General features: G+C 40.6%; 1 protein-coding gene across 20 annotated transcripts in view; it reads left to right on the top strand.

Moving 5' to 3' along the window:
- Positions 1-24,224, top strand: part of PTPRK (protein tyrosine phosphatase receptor type K) — a 576,479-nt gene extending 552,255 nt beyond the window's left edge. For 14 of the 20 annotated variants that reach the window (XM_045008691.1, XM_045008692.1, XM_045008693.1 and 11 more), the window contains 12 exons: positions 1,175-1,211; positions 2,724-2,821; positions 3,585-3,701; positions 6,434-6,603; positions 7,789-7,924; positions 12,654-12,803; positions 13,387-13,560; positions 15,193-15,324; positions 15,581-15,706; positions 17,562-17,725; positions 19,136-19,271; positions 23,005-24,224. In XM_045008691.1, coding sequence (XP_044864626.1) covers positions 1,175-1,211; positions 2,724-2,821; positions 3,585-3,701; positions 6,434-6,603; positions 7,789-7,924; positions 12,654-12,803; positions 13,387-13,560; positions 15,193-15,324; positions 15,581-15,706; positions 17,562-17,725; positions 19,136-19,271; positions 23,005-23,058 — 1,494 coding nt within the window. In that variant the 3' untranslated portion in view covers positions 23,059-24,224. The remainder of the gene's footprint in view (positions 1-1,174; positions 1,212-2,723; positions 2,822-3,584; positions 3,702-6,433; positions 6,604-7,788; positions 7,925-12,653; positions 12,804-13,386; positions 13,561-15,192; positions 15,325-15,580; positions 15,707-17,561; positions 17,726-19,135; positions 19,272-23,004) is intronic. The other 6 variants (XM_045008709.1, XM_045008708.1, XM_045008694.1 and 3 more) reach the window with 1 other exon arrangement.
- The last annotated feature ends 980 nt before the right edge of the window (positions 24,225-25,204 follow it).

Here is a 25,204-nt window from a genome sequence, read left to right as displayed (position 1 = left end):
AATGTTCCGTTATTATTATGTATGGCTCTAATAGACATTTTTGTGTATTTGTAATTAAAATTATTTTGATAAGAAAATGAAAATTATATTCTCGTTTCATTGCTTATGGCAGCAAGGACTAATCACTTTTGGTAATGTGAAGGCAAAGACCATTTTCACTAAATTTAAAATAAGCCAGCCAATGCACTCAGCAGAGAAAGAGGGTGTCAAAAAAGGACTAATTAATAACCCTAGTGACCTGACTAAGATATTTTTTACTGTTACAGTACAAGTATGCTCAGGTCCAATGTTAATTTTTCCATTTTATTTGTTACCATTTGAACCTTTTCAGACTTAATTGATCTGTTTGTTATGAGCTATTCAGTGGCGGCTCTTGATTTTTTTGACAGTTGAGGCACAAATCACAAAATAGTTATTTCTACCCCTGGGGTAGAAATAAAGGTTACCTTATTGATAGTGAAGAAACAGCAGGCAGATTTGGGAGCTGGACCTGCCGCCACTGCTACCGAGCTTGCATGGGGTGGTGGAACATGAGGTAGGCTGTAGGGCTCAGCAGCAGCTTCTCTCACACACTCTGAGCTCACCCTGTGGGGGAGGAGGCTGCGGGGCGTGAGGTCCATGTGTGTGCAAGAAGCCAGAGGGCCTGTCCCTTGCAAACTCCCTGCTTCCTGGGCCTAATTGCTACAATCCTGCCCGTGGCCTCACCAAGCAGTGGTTACCATAGCAACGCCTTTAAAAAGTGACTTGTGGGCGTGGTAAATTGCCATGATGATAAGGCAGCTTCCTGAATCACAATTAGCTAGACCAAGATTTGAACAGCCCTATGTCCCTCAAACTTTCTGGTACTGCATTTCGCCCCTGGGGAGAGAGAGAGTTGTGACATTTAAATCAAATCATAATTTGTCCTTAAATCTGTATATATTTATCAATTTTTAAAAAAAGAATATGCAAAATGTGTTTTGTACCTTTTGGGAATTCTTGATTAGGCTGTGCCTCGCTTGTCTGGGCTGACGAAGCCGCCCCTGACCTATACAGAGTTCTTAGCTACTAGTCTGTTCTGAAAAGGTTTTCTATAGCTAAGCTGTCTTACAGTCCATTATGCCTTCATTTTCCCCTCCCTAGCTTGCTCTGGTTGGTATTAAAGTATAGAAACCAACTTATTTTTCTGTTTTAGGGCTATCAAAGACCAAGTCACTACATTGCAACCCAAGGTAAGAATCTTCCAGAGCAATGTCACCCAGCAAACCTGCTCCATAACAATCAGTGGACTCTGCCCTTTTATGTACAATATAAAAATGGAACCAGATTTGGTATGTAGTGTATAGTTTGCAGCAGCCACTGTTTATCCTTCTGTGTTGCAGCAATCTAATATAATTTGCCTACATGGAGCATGCATAAATTAAAACTTGCATTAATTTGTTGCACTAAATATTGAGTAACTCCTATTCCTCCTATTACTTTTTTCCCATATAAGTCTAGTCAATAGTTACTACAGTCATTTGCAATTTGAGGATGAGTCAAGGAAGGGCTGAAAGAAAAGGAAAATTTCAGCCTATCTTAGGTGTTTGTCTTCTCATAGTACTATATGTTATGAAGCTGTGTGGTATTGGTCCAAGACCAGTATTGCTGGGGTAAATAATGACATAGTTACCACCATTGTAGCAGTTTTTTGACAAGCTGAGACCAAAGATGGGCTGTCTCTCCCAGTGAGCTTTGACCAGTGAGGCTCTTAGCAGAGAGAAGTGAGGAAAGTCTTCCAAATTCAACTCTCTGGAAGGAAAAGGACAGGAGAGGAGGAGGCTTCCATTTTCTGTATAAATCAATCACTTCACACCTCAGGTGAAGCTATGCAAGTTGTAGAAAAGTAAACAGATTTGACTAAATTGTTTCCATTTCATAATATAGGGCCACATTTTAAAGACTGCCTCTAATTATGCATTTGCAACCAATTGCAGGCATAAATAATATGATTTTGTCATGTTGCTACCCAATTATGGTCACAAATCAAGTAATTAGATGACTAAATCTAATAATTTGTACTTGTAGTTGATTGTACCTGCAAAATTAGAGGCTAAATGGAAACCTGTTTAACAATTTGGCCTATAAGTTTTTGTCATATATCAGTCCAAAGTCCTTTTCTTTGGGCTCTAATGGAATCTATATATGCCTACCTACCTTTATTGATTATGTTTGCACCTGAACATTTAGTTGTGTTTTAACACATTAATTAATACAGTTGTAAATTATTGTCCGTACAGGACACAAACATTTGTTGCCTATTATATTTAGACCTCAGCTACAGCCTACGATCAAACATAAGTAGAAGCAAGTGTTTGTGTCCTCAATCAAATGTTTGTGTAGTGTCTACACTAGAATTTACAACCACCCTAATTAACAAGTGTTAAAACAAAACTAAAAAATTATATCCACATATGACTTCTATCGTACTGTCTGAGTCGCTACTACAGCGTATGAGCACTTACACTTTAATATCTTTCAAGTGGTAATTTGGTTAAATTGAGACGCTTCTGCCTCGATTATGAATAATATTATGGTTTAACAACGTCATCAATATAATGCTGCAATTCTGTAGGGATTATTAGATCCTTTCATATCTGAGCAAATAACTTTCTGCATATCAAATGCCTATGCTAAAAGATTTTGTTTTTAGTGTTCAGTCAGGTAGTAGTTTTATCACACAGTGCTAAATGTTTTTTTTCCAGGTCCAGTCCATGAAACAGTGTACGATTTCTGGAGAATGATATGGCAGGAACAGTCAGCTTGTGTTGTGATGGTTACAAATTTAGTTGAAGTTGGACGGGTAAGGAACTTTATTTTTAAAATGTTATATCCTAAGGATAGCCTCTCAAACTGCTGTTTATCATTGCCGAAGAAAATACAGAAAAGTCTTTTGAAAGACACCCTTAACTCTGGGGATGAAGGGGAGTTCATATATCCTTGCAACGTGAAGTAGCATTATATAATATGGCTGCTTTATAAAGAAAAGACCCAACGAATCAGGCTGTTGCCATGTTATTTTAATGAATAGGGAACAATGCTGCCTGAATCCATAATACAATATAGTGCATAAGAAACATTTGTATATTACTCTGTGCTCAGATGATCACAGCTAGCTGACTAGACAACAAGTGCACGTCATCTTTAACAGCAGATAGAAATCAGCAGATTATTTTGCATTTTAGGATTAGCCACTCTCTTGAGAATTACTTTAATAAAACACCTGAGATTGCTTTACAACAGCATAATTATTGAAATGGAAAACATCCCACAGCATTAATTAAAACCAGTGAAAAATATGTTTTCCTACCTAGAAAACTATAGAATTCAGATTCACTAATTCGGAAAGATAATTTGGCCTTTGTGGAAAGATGTGTAAATCAGCATGAACACTTAACGCTAACATTATGAACAGCTTTCACAGTACTTGATTGGCAGTTGGTGCATCTGGTCCACAGTAGGGTTCATATGACTACATCATTTTGAAAGTAATTGTGATATAAATTGTTAAGTTACTATTTGGCATGCTTTCACTTTCATATGCCTGTTTCATATTTTGTTTTTAGGTCAAGTGCTATAAGTACTGGCCTGATGACACCGAAGTTTATGGGGACTTCAAAGTGACTTGTGTGGAAATGGAGCCACTTGCGGAGTACGTAGTCAGGACGTTCACGCTTGAAAGGGTAAGCTCTTTGAAAGACATCATCAGAATATTGCTACTTTGCAGTTCAGTTTGTTAAACAGCGTCTTTCACATATTCAAGTACAATACCAAATCATTCTGCCTATTTAACAATTCCATAATGCAGAATTTATTTTACCATAGGAGGAATATGTTACATCACTGATTCCCAATCATTCATATACCCACAGCTTTTGTACTTCAATAATTTGTTTTGACTAGTGTTGTACACTTCCCTTCCTGACCTTAAAAATGAGCCTGTACGCTGGGCCCAAGTAAATTGTTCTTAACAATCTTCCATTCACTGGGGCATGTCCTGACCCTTACAGGAATTAATGTTGCTCCAATACTCTGACTTGTTCATTACTTAGGGTATGTCTACAGTACGAAATTAGGTCGATTTTATAGAAGTCGATTTTTAGAAATTGATTTTATCCAGTCTATTGCATATGTCCCCACTAAGCGCATTAAGTCGGCAGAGTGCGTCCTCACTACCATGGCTAGCATCGACTTACGGAGCGGTGCACTGCGGGTAGCTATCCCACAGTCTCCGCTGCCCATTGGAATTCTGGCTCCCAATGCCTAATGGGGCAAAAACATTGTTGTGGGTGGTTTTGGGTACATGTTGTCAGTTGCCCCTCCCTCCATTAACGCAATGGCAGACAATCGTTTCGCGCCTTTTTTCCTGGGTTACCCGTGCAGACACCATACCATGGCAGCATCGCACGGTCACACCTACCCCAGCCTACTTCTTGCTCCCATGGCTCATGAAGCCTGGACAGTAGTAAGAAGCAGTTCAGCTATAGGCTGAGCAAGTGCAGAATGGTGTTAGAATGTGCCTTTGGACGGTTAAAAGCTCGCTGGTGCTGTTTGCTGATTAGGTCAGACCTCAGCGCAACCAACATTCCCATTGTTATTGCTGCTTGCTGTGTGCTCCATAATATCTATGAGAGTCAGGGAGAGACGTTTATGGTGGGGTGGGAAGTTGAGACAAATCGCCTGGAGTCCGATTATGAGCAGCCTGACACCAGGGTGATTAGAAGAGCACAGCTAGGCGCGCTGCGCATCAGAGAGGCTTTGAAAACCAGTTTCATGACTGGCCAGGCTTTGGTGTGACAGTTGTCTGTGTTTCTCCTTGATGCAAACCCGCTCCTTTTGTTGATTTTAATTCCCTGTAAGCCAACCACCCTCCCCCCTTCGAAATAAAGTAACTATTGTTTTGATACCATGCATTCTTTCTTTATTTAAAAAAAAAAGAGAGATAATGGACAAGGTAGCCCAGTTGGGTGGGGGAGGAGGGAAGGACAAGGCCACATTGCTTATTGTAGCCACACTAAAAATCAAACTGTTTGAATGACAGCCTTCTGTTGCTTGGGCCATCCTCTGCAGTGGAGTGGCTGGGTGCCCAGAGCCTCTCTTCCCCCCTCCTCCCACCACGTTCTTGGGTGTATGGGTGAGGAGGCTATGGAACATGGGGAGGGGGGGAGGCGGTTATACAGTGACTGCAGCGGGGGTCTGTGCTCTTGTTGTCTTTCCTGCAGCTCCAACAGATGCTTCATCATGTCCGTTAGCCTCAGCATCGCGTCCTGCCTCCGCTCTTCGTGCTCACTTAATTCTTTCCTGGCCTCTGCCACTGAATGCTTCCATGCATTAAGCTGTGCCCTGTCAGTGCGGGAGGACTGCATGAGCTCAGAAAACATGTCATCGCCAGTGCATTTTTTTCACCTTCTAATCTGCAATAACCTCAGGGATGGAGATGATAGGGGAAGCGTAGAAGCATTCTATGCTCTACGATTCTGGGGGGGACTGCATGGTCACCTGTGCTGCTGAGTTCTGCTGAGTTCACCACGCTGACCAAACAGGAAATGAAATTCAAAAGTTCCCAGGGCTTTTCCTGTGTACCTGGCTAGTGCATAGGAGTTCAAAGTGTTGTCCAGAACAGTCACAATGGAGCATTCTGGGATAGCTCCCGAAGACCAATACCGTCGATTTGCATCTGCACTACCCCAAATTCGACCCAGAAAGGTTGATTTTAGCGCTACTCCCCTCATCAGGGAGAAGTACAGAAGTCAATTTTAAGAGCCCTTTAGGTCAACAGAACAGCGTTGGTTGTGTGGACGCAGTCATTTTTAAATTGACCTAACGCGACTAAATTCAACCTAACCCCATAGTTTAGACCAGGGCTAAGAGTATGAACATAAATGAATATGAGGTAGCAAATACTAGCTGGTGTGGAACAGCTATGGTCTTCTGGTACAACTGTTACACCTGTCTGCATAGGTTGGAGAATCATAATTTTATATATAGAAACATCAGTAAAATGCTTTTTTGTGTTGACTCTAAAAACTATTAGAACAGTTGGTCTAGCATACTTTAATAGCAAATATAAGTATTATGTGTTTCAGATTTGCAATACATTATCAAAATATCACACTATGGCACCATTATACTATATAAGCCTTATGGGATAAGATGCCAGGCAGTTTAGAATAGATTCTTTTTATGTATATGTGACAAAGATGAACCAGCAATTTATTAATAGCCATGTTTATATTCCATTGTAAAATCAGTTTTCCTTTAAACATAGAATGCCATGTTCTTTGCTTAAATGAGTTTGAGAAGACAGTAAGTAGATTCTAGCAGTGTTGTCATTGCTTGACTCAGAGAATATTTTGGGTGTTGAATATTTTGAGTTTAATAACCTCTTTCAAAATATTGTTTTTGTCTTTGGCAGAGAGGTTACAATGAAATCCGTGAACTTAAACAGTTCCATTTCACAGGCTGGCCAGATCATGGAGTTCCTTACAATGCCACAGGCCTCCTTTCATTTATACGTCGAGTCAAATTGTCTAACCCTCCTAGTGCCGGGCCTATTGTTGTACATTGCAGGTGTGTAGAGAAGAGGTAGATGAATTTTCTACAACTTTATACGTGAACTTGTATAGTGGTCTCTTGTGAAGTTGTGGAGTTTGTCTTTTTGTTGTTTAACTTTTGGGAATGAATTTGCTCTTTCAATGCCCTGTCCACCCTGGAAGCAGAACTAGGCTAGCTACAGCAATGTTTAAACATAGCTGGATTCTAGTACAACTTCCCCGATTGGTATGGACAGATATTTTTTCCTCAGAACTGTTAGCCAAACCTTGTTATAATGTAGGCTAACGTTTAACATGCTCTATGGCAAAATTTTATGACAGAGTACTAGGATGGTATTTTGTTACAGCTATGTTGACATTTAAAATGTGCCTTTGCAAAATATAATTTTAAGTAGAATATTTCATTGAACATATGGCAACAAATAGATCCATCCAGTGAAACAACATTCTGAAATGAGCCTGGATATTGGATAGAGTGGGAACAACTAAAGAGTGTTGTTTTCCACGTAAGTTTTGCAAATTTTCCCTTATGGGGCACAGTTCACTGAAATATGATCTCTTGGCAAATCCATCAAATGTGTTAACTACATTCTGCACATAAAGTTAGCCAAGTTGTGCATGGAATTCACTTTTCAAATATCTATAATAGCTATGTAAAAACGCAGGAGAGACTCCCATACAATCCTGATATTGTACCGGAAGATTGTTAACTGCCTAAACTAGAGTATAGGGGAGAGTCTACATTTTACAGTCAAATTTTCTTACCTGAAATTGTCCCTTGGAAAAAAATGGTCCCCCTTAGTCTCTCTGAATAAAGAGAAGTCCTATATGTTTTGAAATGATTCCATAAAGAGCATAGTCATCCTGAAGATCTCTGTTATCTAACAAGTCTGTTACTACAGTTTTGTTAATGGACCATGAAGGAATGTTCTGAGATACTAAAAAGGAACCTCACTGATACTGTTTTTACATAATCTGAGATCTGTTGAAAAGTTCTTGCTTTTGAGTTGTATACATTTCATATCTGTTTAAATGCTATCCTGAGGAATAAAGGGGGAAACTGGAGATTCTGTAATGGTTGGAAAGATACGTATGAGAATTTAGGTTAATGTTCCAAGTGTGTACTTGTAAATGCCAAATAGAGTTTGCTAAATTTGTGAGGTAGATTTTCTGGATTGTGGGGAGTACTCTGAAATTATTTTCTAATTCTTTCCAGTGCTGGTGCTGGACGAACTGGCTGTTACATTGTGATTGACATCATGCTAGACATGGCAGAAAGAGAAGGTGTTGTGGACATCTACAATTGTGTCAAAGCCTTACGGTCACGTCGCATCAACATGGTACAAACAGAGGTATGGTAGTTTATCTGCAATGGATCTAATGCTTTTCTAGCTGCATTAAGTCAGAATTTTATTTCTGTAATCAATACAGCAAAATCCTCTTAATCAGTCACCCATCCCGCCCTCCCCGCCAGTAGATGACTATTTATCCACAGTGAGAGGAATTCCTGAATAAGCACAGTACTATGGAGCCAGGAGCACACAGCACAGAGGATATGCCAGCCCTTTGCCTGCTCCCAAACTGGAGCCCACCCAATCCAGAACAATAGAACCCAGTAGCTTCCACACACTCCAGCATCAGCACAGTCCAAACCACCTTCCAAGCCTGCTGATAAAAGAGCAAAAGTCAACTCTTGTCCTGGCTCAGAGAATAGAATTTTTTGTGTGGTGCTTGACTCGACCCAACCCAGGGCCTTTCTGCCCGAGGCCTGATTCTGGACTATGTTGGACCTGATATCCAATGTTATGGTCCATCCAATTAGGACAGCTTGGGTTTTCCTCAAGCTACTGTGGCACATGATGGCATGTACTTACGTGGTTCAGCATGCAAGTCTGTGCCTCAGACCTCTCCAGATCTGGCTAGCATCAGTATACTCCCTAAGCAGACACCACTTGGACTCCAGTACTCCCCTAGTCTTCGCCTCCTTGCACTGGTGGAAAGACCCAAGATCGGTAATGATGGGGTTGCCCTTTATTACCTTTCAACCATCAGTAGTTTTAATCTCTGATGCATCCGACCTAGGGTGGGGAGCCCACCTCAGGACTCGGGGCCTCTGTTCCCAAGAAGAACTCTCCCTGTACATAAACCTCAGAGAGCTCAGGACAGTACACTTAGCTTGCCAAGTGTTCCTTCCCCAGATCTCAGGAGATGTGGTGCAAGTCCTGACAGACAAAACCACAGCCATGTTCTATATCAACAAGCAGGGAAGAGCCCGATCTTCAGCTCTTTGTCAGGAGGCTATCTGTCTGGGACTTCTGCACAAAGTACTCCATTCATCTCGAGGTGTCACATCTCCCAGGAGCCTGGAATGTACTGGCAGATCACCTCAGCAGATCCCTTTCCTCTCACCATGAGTGGTCCCTTCACCTGAAGGTCACCAAGTTAATCTTCCACAGGCAGGGACCTCCCCAGGTGGACCTGTTCATTACCAGACAGAACAGAAAATGCCATCAGTTTTGCTGTCTGGGCACAGCTCAGGCTCCCTCTCCAATGCTTTCCTGCTCCCATGGACAGAGCTCCAATTCTATGCCTTTCCTCCAATCCCTCTGGTTCACAAGGTCCTCCTAAAAGTCAAACGAACAAGGCAAGATTCATTCTGACTGGTTCGGCATGCTCCCGGATCTGTCAGTAGCAGCTCCACTCTCGCTCCCACTCAGCCCAGACCTAATCTCACAAGACCACGGCAGTTTGCTTCACCCGAACCTCGCTTCCCTGTCCCTAACTACATGGATGCTGCATGGCTGAACCCAGAAGAACAGACTTGCTCAGAACAGGTCCAGCAGGTCTTGCTGTGTTGTAGAAAGGCATCCACCAGGGCTACCTACCTGGCCAAATGGAAGGGCTTCTCAATATGCGCATCTCAATGAGCTCTCTCTCCATCTCGATCTTCCCTTCAGTCTATGTTGGACTACTTGCTCCACTTAAAGCAACAGGGCCAGATTCCTCTTGTCTATCAAGGTGCACTTAGCAGCCATCTCAGCTTTCCACCCACCGGTGAACAGCAGGTCAGTGTTCTCCCACGAGATGGCTGTATGTTTCTCAAAGGGCTGGAGAAGCTCTGTCCTCTGGTCCGTGAGCCAATCCCCCCATGGGATTTAAACCTGGTTCTGTCAAAACCTTTTGACAAAAACTTTTGTCCTAAAAGAACAAAATGGACACCGTGTAGTCAAGTACGTGGGTTTATTACACACAGCGCTGCCGGAGTGTCACTTTGCTTGTCAGTGTCTCTGAGCCTAATAAGCAATTGATTACAATAGATTATATAGGGTATTCATGGGCGGAGAGAAGCGACGGAATGGGAGGTCCCGAGCCCCTGGATAGGTTCTAGCAGCAAGACAAGCACAATAAGCCAGTAGTCTAAAAGATTACATAATGGCTCCGCCCATGGTTTTAGGTTAACATACAACATACTGTGTACGGGGGGAAGGATAGCTCAGTGGTTTGAGCATTGGCCTGCTAAACCCAGGGTTGTGAGTTCAGTCCTTGAGGGGGCCATTCAGGGATCTGGGGCAAAAATCTGTTTGGGGATTGGTCCTGCTTTGAGCAGGGGGTTGGACTAGAAGACCTCCTGAGGTCCCTTCCAACCCTGATATTCTATAAGTTGAATCCTGATTTGGGGTCCATAGGAATGAGGTAGCTCTTCTGGTTGCCCAACAGGTACATTCCTGGGGTTTAAAGCAGAAAGACATTGAAAAGTACATGGCAATAGAAATTGCTTTCAGGGTGCCCCATTGTGTTCCTAAAAGCTAACATTGGCATGGGAGTGTGGGGGATGCATCTATGGAAGGGAGGATGTCATATCTCATACTGACATGTTTGGGCCTCTCCATGAACTCTAGCCTGGTATGTGGGGAGGGTATTTGCAATCTCCTTCCTGCAGTAAGGAGTGGACATTTTGAGGCCCCTTCCAATGTTTGGTGTGTCTGTAACTTCTGATAAGGACACCAATTACTGCTCCCCATCTGGAGTGCTGCTGACTGTTTTATCTAATAAGAAGCAAGGTTGTCTCTGGTTTATTCAGCTTCTCTTAGCCAATATTGTTCATTGTTAACGAGGCCCCCAGCTCAAACCAAGCTTTGGACTTCGGGCCTTTGTGAAAAGTTGCTGACAGAGCCTGTGGTGAGGATTTTACACACACAGCAAATGGTTCATGGCCCTTCAGGTCCCCTTTTCAAGCCGCTAGCATCATGCCCCCTGTTGCATGCCCCCTTGGCCGGAAGGTGTCTCTGAGATCAAGAGCTTTACATCAGAACCACCTCACATGGAGTTCCTCAAGGACAAGGTCCATCCGGGCCCTGACCTGGCTTTCCTGACACAATTTCATATCAATCAGGCCAGCCAAGAGCCCAGGCTTCATCAGCAGAGTTCTGCTCTCACGGTTCCCAATCCAGGACATTTGCAGAGCCACAACCTAGTCATCAGCATAGACCTTCGCATCTCACTACACCATCACCCAACAGGCCCGGGACAATGCTGATTTTGGGAGAGTGGTGTTGCTGTCAGTGTGTCCATGACCTCTGAGCCCCCCCTGGGGTACTGCTTGTGAGTCACCTCACATGGAATGGACAAGAGCAAGCATTCGAAGAAGAAAAAATAGTTACTAACCTTTCCATAACTACTGTTCTTCAAGGTGTGTTGCTCATGTCTGTGCCACAACCCACCCTCCTGCCCCTCTGTCAGAGTTAAGGACAAGAAGCAACTGAGAAGATGCAGAGCTGTCGGTACTCTTTTAAACTGGCGCATAAGTGCACAGCACCAGAGAGTGCTAAAGCTGGCTTAACAGATACCACTAAGGGAAAAATCTCTGGCAATGGTGCATGTGGTGCACAAACACACCTAACATGGAATAGACATGAGCAGCAACACATCGCAAAGAACACAGAAAGGTTAGTAACCATTTTCTCTAATAACGAAGTAATAAAAGCTACCATCATGAAGCGTTCACACCATTGAGTCACCACACAATCTTACTGTCATTCTCATTGTCCCTTCCACTTACTCTCCCAGTTGTTTGTTACCTCTTGTCTACCCTTGGATGTTAAATTCTTTGTGGGCAGAGACTGTGTCTGTTACAAACTCTCTGATGTGACTAACATACGGTGGGTGTTGCAGGCCCACCGTCAGAAATTCTGGGGGGCCGGGGACCAGGGCAGAAGTGATGAATCTGTCACTTCTGGGACGACCCACGCTGGCCAATCGCGCCGGCCCAGGGGGTCCCCCAGAGCGTGGGGCCCAGAGCAGTTTTGCATGCCTAGGAGTCCTGCGGCCCGCCCAGGCGATTTAAAAGGGCCCCGGCTCCCGGCTGCCACCACTGCTACTGTCGCCCCGAGAGCCCTCAGGCCCTTTTAAATCGCCCAGGCACCTGGGCAATTGCCCCTTTTGCCGTCCACTGTCGACAGGCCTGGGGTGTTGTCTAATATTTGACAAAAGATACTGTTGGAATAGTAATGCAGCTGACTGGGGGCTGCAGACTCACAACAGGCCAACAGAATCAAGAGGCAGCATTTCCTGTATTGGCATAATGCTGAGTCTATTGCCTGCCCAGTGCTAGGTATGAGACACTAGGTCTACCAGTCCACATGCATATAAGTAGCATGAAATATGCCACATAATTGCTAGGAGCAGGTAGTGCTTGAAGCATTGTATATCCTTTCTGTATGTATCACGGAACTGAAAGCTACTATTAAGGAAGCAAATAAGCAGAACTAGCATTAGACTCTCTCCCACACTGACCTATGCACCACAAAATCTCCTGAAAATTCCCCCATTAAGCAAATTAGTGTACTTATGCTCTTACTATCGCTGGACTTAAATTGGTTCTCAGGGAAACATACTGATTAACTGCATCCCAGTTAGGCAGATTGTACTGTACTTAAGGTGCTAAAGCAATATCCAATGGATTGATGGAAGCTGCTTTGAATAAGATTTATAGAGGGGGAAGATCTGCTTATCTTGAAGGAAAGTAAGATTTTATTTTGTTTTTAAATTGCTAGGTTTTTTTTTTCTTTTCCCCTTTGGTAGGAGCAGTACATCTTTATTCATGATGCCATTTTGGAAGCTTGCTTATGTGGAGAAACTGCCATCCCTGTCTGTGAATTCAAAGCTGCATATTTTGATATGATTAGAATAGACTCTCAGACAAACTCTTCACATCTCAAAGATGAATTTCAGGTATTTACAGTTACTGGTATCTCTTCGTAGAGTAGCAACTTTTTTGCCTCTAGGTACATATAATTTATTTTAAGGAAAAAGACTTCCATATCAAATTCATAACCTTTGTCCCTTTCTTGTATTTAAGATAATATAACACCCTTTTCTTTTATGATGTACTTTACAAGGTCACTTTTAAATATGAAATACCCTTCTTAGATTATAATTGCAGTAGACTGCTGACTATAATGAACAGTACTGACCTTGAACTGGCAGGATGGGGGGTTTATTTTGCATTTTAAGCAAGTGAGACAAAGTTCATATGTGTTTCACAAGATTCTCTTCTATTTTCTTCCTTTTGGATTGCATGTTAGGGGGGATGCATTTAGAGGATCCATTCAGCAGTTCCTGATGTGTCTTCATACCTGAGCTTTCATTCATTTTAACTGAAAAAATGTCAAGTTTCTCAAGCAGACACATGCTCTTGTTTGCTTGTGATTTTTCATGTTTCCCACATTGCAACATTTTAAATAAAAGAATGAATTTCAAGAACACGATATATAAGATGCACTATAACATGATATTGATTCCCTCTGCTGTTTAGACCCTGAATTCTGTGACGCCTCGGCTGCAAGCTGAAGATTGCAGCATAGCCTGCTTGCCAAGGAATCATGACAAGAATCGCTTCATGGATATGCTGCCACCTGACAGATGTCTGCCTTTCTTAATTACTATTGATGGGGAGAGCAGCAACTATATCAATGCTGCTCTTATGGATGTAAGAGACTATCTCCTTTGTCCTCGTAACGTGCCATGAAAAGCTGTGTAATATGAGAGAGAACTCTTGCTGGTTAAAGAAAGGGTAATTCTTTCTTCCTGTAGTGTTTAGTAAAGTGGTCTTAACAAAGAAGGGAGAGGGAAGTCTTGGCAACATTTTTAAAATCCACTAACTTTTGTTATTCCTTTACAACATTAGATATCTCAGATGTCTCAGTGCTTCTGTGATCCTCTGGAAAGCTGGGAACTCCCCTTTTTAATAGTATTGTATTAAATCTCCAATTTCCATTCCTTCATAGTCACAATATATAGCATCTTCAAATCTGTCACTGGTCCAGAAATGAATACTGCTCATCTGAGCTTTGGGCTAACAATTTGTGGGTAGCAATTCCATATTTGTTGGGGAAAAAAGGAAGTCCTGCCAAGCCACCCCAACCCTTTCCATCTCAGCACCCATGCCCCCAAATGTGATCTGATGTAACAGTCCCACAATAGCTGGTATCCCTTGTGTTGTGTCTCCTTCTTCTGCTACTTGCAACCCATGTGTTACCAGGACTCCAGGAGCTGGAGGCTGCAGGGAGTAGATAAGAACAGCCCTGTTCTCAGCCTCCAGGAGGTTAATCCCATTGCAGCCTGTTTGCACTGCTTTGTGCCTCCTCTCTGCTGCCAGCCGTCTATGTGCTGCAGGGCCAGAAGTCCCCCAGTGGCAGCCACATGGACTGCAGCCATCAGAAGATAGAGCAGCTCCAGTCCTATCAGGAGTATTCCAGTTGCAGTAGGAGGTCGTGCAGCCTGAGTACATCAGTAACTACACAGCTGTGTCCTTACCGGTGGGAATTAGTCCCTAATTACCAGCCTTCTCTGCCTTTAAAAATAACTGCCAGCCCTCCCCTCCCCCTGCCCTATCACTCTTCCCAGATGGCAACTGTGCATGACAGTCACCTGCTGGTCTTCTATTGACTCCTTCCACTAGTGACAACCTAGCAATGCTCACAACCTGAGTTCAACCCCAACCAAGAGATGCAGGGAGGGGATGTAAAATGCCCAAAGTCTTCTCCAATAAAACTATTTTAAAAAGTTTTTTTTTTAAACTTGAAAACTTTTTGATGTCAGCCCAAAGAGAGGTTTATAAAGAAAAGAAAAAAGCTTTAGGATCAGTTATAAGAGGAAAGGTGGCCTTGTGGTTATCGCACCATCATGGGACTCGAGATCTAGGTCCAGTTCCTGGCTGAGTCACAGACTTCTTCTGTGAACTTGGTTAAATCAATATTTTTGTGCCTCAGTATCCCCCTCTGTAAAATGGGGTTAATACATCTCTATTTTGTCTCCCAAGTATTCTAAGATAATCTGAAACTATGATGAATGCATGTAATATAAGCACCAGTTCAGCAAAATATGCAACAATGGGCTCAACTTTTAAGTGATTAATTTAAAGGGGATTTATGCATATGTGACCTGGTTTTTTTTTCCACTTTAAGATATCTTATTGTTTGAACAGTTGTTCTGGTTAAAACTGCTAGATTTTATTCCATTACATTGTTTTAGTTATGTTTCCAAAAGGCCCAGACTTTGCATAATCGTTGTTCAGTGCTTTCTTTACTAATATTCCCCTACTCACTCCTTTTCTTTACAGAGCTACAGGCAACCAGCTGCTTTCATTGTCACACAACATCCTTTGCCAAACACTGTGAAAGATTTCTGGAGATTAGTGTATGACTATGGCTGTACCTCTGTTGTAATGTTAAATGAAGTTGATTTAGCACAGGTTAGTGTTTGTTTATGGCGATTTTGTGAACAAATTAATGCATCAAGATGGTTATGCTTTGTAATAGGGTGAATGTACAGTGCAGTTTCATTGCAATTACAGTGTAATTACCCTGTGGCTTTGCTTTTCAATAACTAATTAGTATTAATTAACATATATATTACTGTTCTATGAAGTGTGTTATAATAATAATGAAATACTACAATATTCATGATGCAACTTAAATTTTAATTATACCCATTTTATTCTTGTTCAGGGCTGTCCACAGTATTGGCCCGAAGAAGGAATGCTGAGATATGGTCCTATTCAAGTGGAATGCATGTCTTGTTCAATGGATTGTGATGTGATAAACAGAATTTTCAGGATATGCAATCTAACAAGAGTAAGTATCATCATAATCATAACAGCTAACTGGGCTATTGTGGATTTGAGTATTACATAATAAATATACAGTATTAATTCTTTTCAGACATTAAGCAGAACAGAATTAAACATTCAGTTCCTAAGATTTAACTATTTTTCTACAGCTGCCTATAATGGACACAAACAGTATTTCATTTTATAAATGTCATATGAAATTACATGTAAGCATATCTGAAGGACACTTGTGGTTATATAATTAACACCTCGTGGGCCTTGTGGTGCAAGAACCACAAAACAAAGCAGAAGCATTATGACATTCTACTAAATATGTGTGAAAAGACTCAAAGTTATTCTGGTTTTGGAGGTTCTTGAGACACTGCCCTGACCTACATTTACTAACATGTTCTCTCCACCTCCAGTAATTATGCAAGTCTTGATGCACTTTTCATCTTTTATCCATTACTGTCTCTGCCTTCTTTCATGTTGTCCTGCATTCTTTCAACGCTCTCTAAAACCCTGCTTACCAGCCACTACCTTCTCCTTCAGATCCCCACTAGAAACTAATTTCTGCTATGTTGCCTGCATGCAATGAGTTAAAGAAAAATTTGTGAGAACCTGTAGGTTATGCTATTGTAACCTCCCCCCACTTTATTACCTTCACTTGTTACATCTCATATTTAGAGATCAAGTTTGGACAAGGTCTGTGAAGTACGTTGCACATTTCTAATTTAACTCATAAATGATGATGATAATGGATATGGGGAAATGAAAGGGTGTTGCAAAGGCTCTTCTGTCAGGTTTTGATTTCCCAAGCTATTTTTCATGGATAGTTCAGAACTGGGTCATGTTTTATCCAAATTCTATGCTTTGGTTGAAAGGAGTGTTAAGCAAAATGTTTTCATCTCTCCTTTTAACTCTCCTTGTTGTGTCTGGGAAATTCAATACAGTGTAGAGATATTAATACATTAAATGATTATGTTGTAGTCCTTTTTTGTTTCTTATATGTTGTAGTTTCCTTGTTCCTGTCTCTTTCACTTGTTCCATCTCTTATTTTCATTCTCTCCATTTCTTTTCTTCTGTTTTGGCTTTTTTATTTTTGTTTCCTCTGTCTCTCTTCCATCTCCCTTTCCTGTGAACCTTTCTTTCTCTCTGCACCATCTCTTTTCCTCCGAGGACCCCACATCTCTTTCCATCTTTGCCTGACCCTGCTACATGAAACCAGAGTGAGTTATTTATTCTTTAGGGCAGCCAAGTACAGGAAACCTTTTTTGAAACATTCTAAGCCACCCCAGAACACTTTGTGTCTGAAACTCAGTTTAGGAAAGGCTCAGAGATTTGCCATCAGGATAGGATGGGCTGGCAAAAGGAGCAGACTCCATTCAAGCAAAAAACATATTTGTACACCACCATTGTTTGTTGTTGTTTTATAACTGGAGATACTTTGTCAGGATAAGTGCTCCTACAGAGCCACTGCATTTCTCTGTAAGGGCTACAGATTCAACAACAGGTTGTTGTTTTTTGCTTATGTAGAGGTAGAATTTTTTTTAAAAAACTAGCTATTTAGAATCCAGAGAAATATCCCCGTTAGTTTATTTAGGAGTGGTTAAATTAGTGGCCCTATAAACTTTGATGTCCTAATTGCAACTACTTCAGAACATTTTCTTCTTAAACTTTGTTCCATTGTGCCCTACTTCTGTAATACTTACACAGACACCTTTATGCTATCTCTTTGTATGTATGCTCAGCACATACATGTAATGGAATTTCTGTGCAATATATACTCTGATTTAGTTTCGCGTTGTTTTATCTGTTTAGTTTTCATAAACTGATTATAAATGTGCCATGTTAATGTTAAGTGGTTTGGTTTCCATCAGCCACAGGAAGGCTATCTGATGGTGCAGCAATTCCAGTATTTGGGATGGGCTTCTCACAGAGACGTTCCAGGCTCCAAGAGATCATTTTTGAAGTTAATTCTTCAAGTTGAAAAATGGCAAGAGGAATGTGAAGAAGGGGAAGGCCGAACTATCATTCACTGTCTGTGAGTAATTTTGTTGTGGCCGACTGGGTATATGGCAGCATCTTGGATTGTTTAGCATCCAATTCATTATTTTAAGTTAAATCCAGTGCTCCTATTAATACATACTATTGTATATGTCCTATTTTGTTTTCTTTAATTTTGGCCCTGGTACTTGCACCCACTTCGGACTGGGGCCTACATACTGTGGAGATGAGTACAATAGAAGTGGTTGGCTGGACAGATATGTGTTCTCTTTTGCTGGGGTTTTCTGGAGTCCCAATTTTCTCCTTTTACACCTAATGGCAGTGTTTTCCAGGTGGCTATAAATGAGGGTCCACACGTTACTTCTGATCCAATACCATTATACTATTGAGTAATCTAACAGGATGCTTCTTTGTACTAAGTGGCAAGAGATTACATATAATGAAGCTTTTCATTCTATGTTTTGCATATTTTGAATAGTGCTCTTCCAACAAGTTTACACATCACAGCTGTTTTGTGTCATTCTGGACCAAGACTATGCATACCTGAAATCAAAGACGTTTTTGTTACATCTATAGTAGTGCTAGTGAAAAATAATTAATGTACAGAATGTAGGCAGTACCTGCTTTTCTAGCACTGCCATTTTAAAAAAAAGAGAGAAGAAAAAAAGCCACTGACTCCCACCATATGTGTAATCAATTAAATGTCATCTTTTTAAAAGAGAGCTATTTTTAGGAAGATTGGGAAAACCAGTATATTTTATATTTTTTTTACATTCCCTGAATGAAAAGTGACCGATCTCTTTTCTACCATATTTCAACTTAAAGCTTCAATTTTGGCAGTTGAATAAACTGCCCTCAAAAGGAGGTTTATAATTAAGTGTTCACAGATCTCTTTTGACTCTTAACTACAGCAAAATGCCAGAATGCCCATATGGTGTCCACAGATTCATATAGTTTGTTTACATAATTTAAAAAAACATCTATCCTGGTTTCCAGGAACTTTTGGAAATAATATCAAAAAGTTACAAAAAAGATTAGCAGCATCTCTAAAGATCAAATCAACAGCACACTCCAGTAATATTCTGCCACTATTCTTGTAGCTTGTGATGATTTAAAACAGTTCCCTCCAGAAACAAATGGAAAAAGTTGTTATATTCATAACACTTGCTTTTAATTTCTCCTGCCCACTTAAGTTGTGTTATAGTATAGCTAGGCTGCATAATGAGCTATATAGCACACCACAGTTTATTCAAAACAGTATCAAGAGTGCCAGTGGTGTCAGATGTTTCAAACCACATCACCTAGAGCTATGAGGGGATTGATAAAGGTCTGTCTCGTCTAATGGGTCCCCCATCTTCTATTTTTACAAAATTAAAGGTGAGATATATGTGACAGGTATATTTGTAAGTAACAGATGTATTAACTCTGTTGTTTTGCTTACATTCAGGAATGGTGGTGGTCGGAGTGGAATGTTCTGTGCTATAGGCATAGTTGTTGAAATGGTCAAAAGACAAAATGTTGTTGATGTTTTCCACGCAGTAAAGACATTACGGAATAGTAAGCCAAACATGGTAGAAACTCCGGTAAGTTACAGCACATTGGTATTCAGACAGCCAGTTAGCAAGAAGGATAATATACAGTGTGTATTGATATAGCTCACTTGGGAGCACTCTCACATGGGATGCAGGTTGTTCATCATTTCACTGGTGTGACCAAAAGTACTAGATCATGAATCTTGTGCTCAAAAAACATAGTAATCCATCTACTAGAGCTAGGTGACCTGCAGGTATCACCCTAGTATAATTCTAACAGTGAATGTAATATTCTGAGTGGATGTACTGTTGTGAATTGTTACATCCTGGGTTGGAAACCTATTGCGCATAGAAAGACTACATATTGGATAGCATCATAAACAGCTGGATTGTGTGTTTTGATAGGTCATTTCTCTCCTGCCATATCGCCTGCTTTTCAAGGAAAATATTCAGAACAGTTAGGCCTTTTCTACACTGGGGGGGAGATGGACCTAAGTTAAGCAACTTCATCTACGTGAATAACGTTGCTAAAGTTGACATACTTAGATCTACTTACCGTGGGGTCCACTACACAGGGTTGACTACACTATGTCAACAGGAGACGCTCTCCCGTCAACTCCCCTTGCACTTCTCATTCAGGTGGAGTACAGGAGTTGATGGGAGAGTGACCTGTGGTCAGTTTAGCGGGTCTTCACTAGACCTGCTAAATCAACCGCAGATGCATCTATCGCTGCGCCTCAATCCCCCGGTAAATGTAGATAATCCCTTAGGGTACACTATAATCTCTCAAGATCACCCTATGTTCTTAAAGTAACACTATAGCCTATTTTGCTCAGACAAACCATCTTAAAAGTTTACAAGCCAAGACAGTTCTTCCTAAGAGGAATAAACTGTGAAGTGGAATATATTATATTTTGTAATTGCAATTGCTGTTTCTGGGCCTTTGTGGTAATTTGTAATGCTGCTTTCTGACAGAGCCAAAATGACGCAGGAAAACTTTAATCTTAAAACATATTTTATTTTAATAGATTGGGGGGGGTTATTGTAAACTTGCTTTAAGAAACCATAACTCTAAAGAAAATGGTTTTTTTTAAAACGTTAAATGCCTGACTTTGAAATACAGTCTCTCATTTTCTAGACGCGGCTTTACTCCTCACCCCCCCCCCTCCACCCCCACACACGCACTCTCTCCCCAGACTGGGTAATTTACCTGTTCATGTTCCACTCTTGCCACCAAAATTGCAGACTGAGTGAAGGCCCTTTAGAAAAAATGAATCCTTAAACATTAAAGTTCTTTCTTGTCATGATTAAGTATGAAAGCAGGTTGGAGAATGGCTTGGAATTTTTGCCATTTGATTCTCTTGCTGACAGCCGCCAGTGTCGCAAATACCCACACTCTTCAGACAGATGGTTGCCTCTAGCACTGAGCTCAGATATGCCAATTGAAATGAAAAATGTTCATGGTTTACATACAGTGAAAATTGCTTCTGACCCTTCGAACTTACATATTGAACAAAATCTGTGTAGTTTGCCTTTCCTCGTACATCCCTTTTTCCAGGTGTCAGAATTTACTAGGCTTCAGGTGTACATGATATGATTTCCCTAATTATTGTTTGTTGCTGTCACACTGTTTGGAGTGGCTCACAACTGTGAGTGCCTAGGTGAGTGCTCACAACTGTGAGGGCAGACTGTCAGAAAACAGAGCAGATACCCCAAGCTGATAGTGTGTTCTATAATTAGATTTCATCAAGCCAGTAACAAATGTGAACTCCTGGTCACTCAAACCAAAAATCACACCACATCAGTTTTTTCCCAGTCCAAAGGGACCAGTCACTTACCCCAGATCATTTGGTACTCCGATCTTACACAAAAGACAATGCTGACAGCTAAATCTATAGTAAACTAACTAAAGATTTATTAGCTGAGAAAAAAGAATGAGAGTTATTGAGAGGTTAAAGCAGGTACAATATATGTACAGGGGAATCACAGTTTGTAACTCCAAATGGTGACAGTGATGTAAAAAACTACCAGTTTTCCAAAAGTCTTCCATGGCTACCCAGAATAACTCCGGGGATCTCCACTATGCATCTGGTATACTTCCCTGAAAGAGTCCAAAGGATCTTTCTTTGCATTCATTCTTATAGCTTCTTCTCACAGAACACAAGCTAACAGAGTCTCTACCCATGTGGGCTTTTCCTCTGATGACACTGACTGACGAATGCACTTTGAGCCTCCGACCTCAGGTCATCACACACAATGGCCATTTGCATTGGAACTAGCATCTTTTCTCCTTCATTAGCATTCCACAAAACTTATTTTTGTCTGCTGTTATTTAGTTACAGGCGTATTTACGATGTAAATGTTTGCTGTTACACTATGACAGGACGCAGATAAGTAAAAACAGTGCATGTAACATCCCATTAGTTTTATGAAGTTTAAACACCAAATACACTCTTCTGCAGTTAACAGTGTACTTTGATCTATACTAATACACACATGAATTGACTTGAGTACACTCTAGCATGACCTGATCTACCAGCATCATAGTTGCTTCCATCTGCCAGTACCAAGTGGATTAAATGATAGCTAGAATGTTAACAGCTGTCACGGGGAGGTTATTGAACGTATCTGGCCTACCTGTGGCCATCTTGCTAAAAGTACTATAGAGTCTATGCAGCACACTTTTGAGATGTAGCGCACAAAACTGGTGCACAGATTTCAGTTCATTGTTGAGAGTGAAAGCAGGTCAGATCACATGGAAAGTTACTTGCTGTACTTAAGTGCTACAATAAAGAGACTCCAATGTATATTGCGTATGATTCTGGTAAATAGTCTGAAAACTTCTCTTTATTTTTTTAAAAGCCCCAAATCCATTGTAGTGTTAATCTGCAGTTACTGAATTTCTGTAGGTGTGTTTCTCTGTGGTGTGCATTGTGTGGGCTTTTATTCAGAGCTCTTGAACAGCAGCAGCAGCAGCTGTTGTGTCGTTAGTAGAAAACAAACCAGGAAAACCAATGTAGCATTGTCATCTGCCCTACATTCAGCAAGATCATCAGATAACAAAAGTAAGCAGCGCAATAAAACCTTTTAGATATCCCACCACTTCCTGCTAGTGGATTTTGCAACCTAAAGTAAATCGTGAGACCAGGCTCGTTTCATTTAGCTTTAAAAGCTGGTAGAATTTAATCAACTTCTCTTTTTTTCAAATATTGACATTGAACAGCAACCTTGTTAAAAATAAATATTAGTTTTTCTGGCTGTACTTGCTGATCTCCTCACTTAAATGCACCTTCTGATCTATTTGACATTACATTATTTATCACAAATTCTAACACTGTCTTGAGGCCTAATGCAGTTCAGTATCATAGCTCAGTATTCCCTTGAATGATATTAAGATGCTATTGCTAGTTTACTGCTAAATACCATTTGACTTAGAAGAAGCAGCTGTCAGTTGTACAGGGACTGAAGTAGTTCACTAGAGAAACACTTTGTTAGAAAATAAAAACTACGAGTTTTATAACTAGCTCAGAAGCAGAACAAATCACAGGCAAGCAAAGAGCTTATTGCATGTGTGGCCAGTTCTTCCCTTCCACTGTGGTGGTTAGGCTGAGATTTAAAATCAGAGCTGACATCAGACGTCTAATAAATTAAAAGAAAAATCATGTGAGACTGGTATGGACTAAAATGGCACAGCAGTATGCAGAGAATATAGTTGCTCATAGATATCCCTGCCCTTTAATATATTAGACAGTTTCTTTAATTTTCTCTTTTCTTTTTTTTTGAGGAGCAATATCGTTTCTGCTATGATGTCGCTTTGGAATACCTTGAATCATCTTAGTTGGAATGGATGTGACAAAGTGCACCATGTATATGAAGCTCAGTAAACTGTTTTGACAACAGTTGTTCAACCTGTGAAGAGAGATTTTAGTGAAGGGGACTTTTAAAATTTAAATGCAAAAGTATTTTTCTTATGAAGTTGTGGACCTTGATAAAAGAACTCAGTCTGTTTCTATGCCTGTATACAGTATCAACATTTAATGTCACATAAATAAATTTAATGAAATCCAGAGTCAGAAGAGATTTGCTCAAATTAGGACTTTTCAGTGTTTGTATATACAGCCATCTCTCAATTACAGTAGAGCCACCATCTGTTGCATGTATCAATATTTCCTATATGGTATTATTTTTCCTTTTCCTTTTCCTTTTGATAAATTGTTAAAGTAAAACAAAACTGTGCAGATTGATAGTAAAATTCATTCTTTATACGTTTCAAGTGTTGCAACTCTATATAACTGGCTTATTTTGTTTTAATGTGCAATGATGGCTGGATCACATAAAGTTCTTTATAGAGAAACTTCAACATAAGCCAAAGACTCAAGTGTAAATATGTCTATATGGAGAAAGCACATTGTATTTATTGTTTACTTGCATTCCTTTTTGATGGCTGAAAAAACAATCATTTTTCTTGAAGAAAGCTTTTTTTGCTGAAATCAAGTGTAAACGATTTTTGTAGTTTATTTTTTGTATGTTGTAGTGTAAGTAGAAGACATACTTTTTATGCATAGATGAGGAACCATTGGTATAGTGATTTTGTTGTGTACATGCTTGTGAATTAAATCCATGTAAACAACTCGGTTATAGAAGGTCTTTAAGTACAGGACCAAAATCAAAACATTTTGCTGAAAATGTATAGTTTTTCACAGTTGCATTAGTTAAATATTGATCGAAGGAATATATAAGGAAACCGCACACATTAAAATGGCCTTGCTTATGACTTGCACAATGTTGGAAGTAGTTTTTAACCACCGTTAGTTTTAGGGGAACAAATTATTCAACAATGCTTGAAGCACAGGTCAAGAGAAGAGGACAACATGTATCCTTTCAGGGTAAGAAGTGTTTGTTTAGCAAATTGTAAAATTAAATGATGTTTATTTTGATGTTTACAGATATGTAAGCTTTGGCATCTGACAAAGCAAAATTTGAATAAATCAATGCCAGATTCTGGTTATGGTCTTGGTGTACAAAACAGCCATGTGTTTTTACTTAGTTCTTCATCCACAGTTAACAAGTCAACATATTTTGCTAGCTAATATCATTCCAGTCTCCTGTTGTTTTTGGAATTGACAGAAAATGACAAGGTGCTTATAAATACTAATGTAAAGTAAGAGCAAATTAAACAACTTTTATACAAATATGTTGATTCCATATTATTGCTTATTTTGATAACATTTCATTTATTATCATTACTAAGAAATTATCATGTTGCTGGAGTAGTGCAATGTCAGTGGATTCCAACAGATGTCCATATTTGCTTAAAGGAAAAAAGTCACAGGGCATGCTCCCTCACCCTGGATTTATTTTAGCAAGCAGTCCCCACACACTCTTACGTAAGCCCATCACAGTGTACTTTATTTACAAGGTTGTATGCAGCTTCAGGTCCCATCACCATGCAGCTTTTCCTGAGTTTCATTGTACCCCCTAGGCACAGGGTGAGAAGATGGGAAGAGAGTTCTCACCTCCCTTAGATCTGGGGGTGCTTTGTCCCTCCAGCCCCTCTCCCTTCCTGTGTCTCCCACTTAACCATCCCCAGTTAGTGATCTGAATCGCCTTGTTAGCTGGTTAATCACCCAGCCCTAATCAATTATCTCCCAATTTGGGGACACTTAAAAAGTGCACAGAGTAGTGATCCAGCTCTAGGCTATTCCCACTCTCACACTCCGCCTACTGCGTTTTTGTTTGTTTCTTTCTTACCAGGGCCTTTTCTCTCCTCCCCTCGGCTCTGCCTCCCCTCTGGGGGCTGCCATCCAATCCCACGAGCAGTTTCTTTAAGTTGACTTCCTAAAATCACTGTAGGAGACTTCTCCATCTTACACCCACAAAAGGTACATTCCGATGGAGGGGGTATCCACCACATCTCAGTTTTTGCACTTCTGTCTTCATATCATGAGCAATCTTTTGCAGCATCAGACTTCTCCCCTGCATTT

The sequence above is a fragment of the Mauremys mutica genome, chromosome 3, assembly GCF_020497125.1.
Source record: "Mauremys mutica isolate MM-2020 ecotype Southern chromosome 3, ASM2049712v1, whole genome shotgun sequence".
Lineage (NCBI taxonomy): Eukaryota > Metazoa > Chordata > Testudines > Geoemydidae > Mauremys > Mauremys mutica.
Note: the sequence above shows the minus strand (reverse complement) of the source record. Positions and strands in the feature narration are given on the sequence as shown.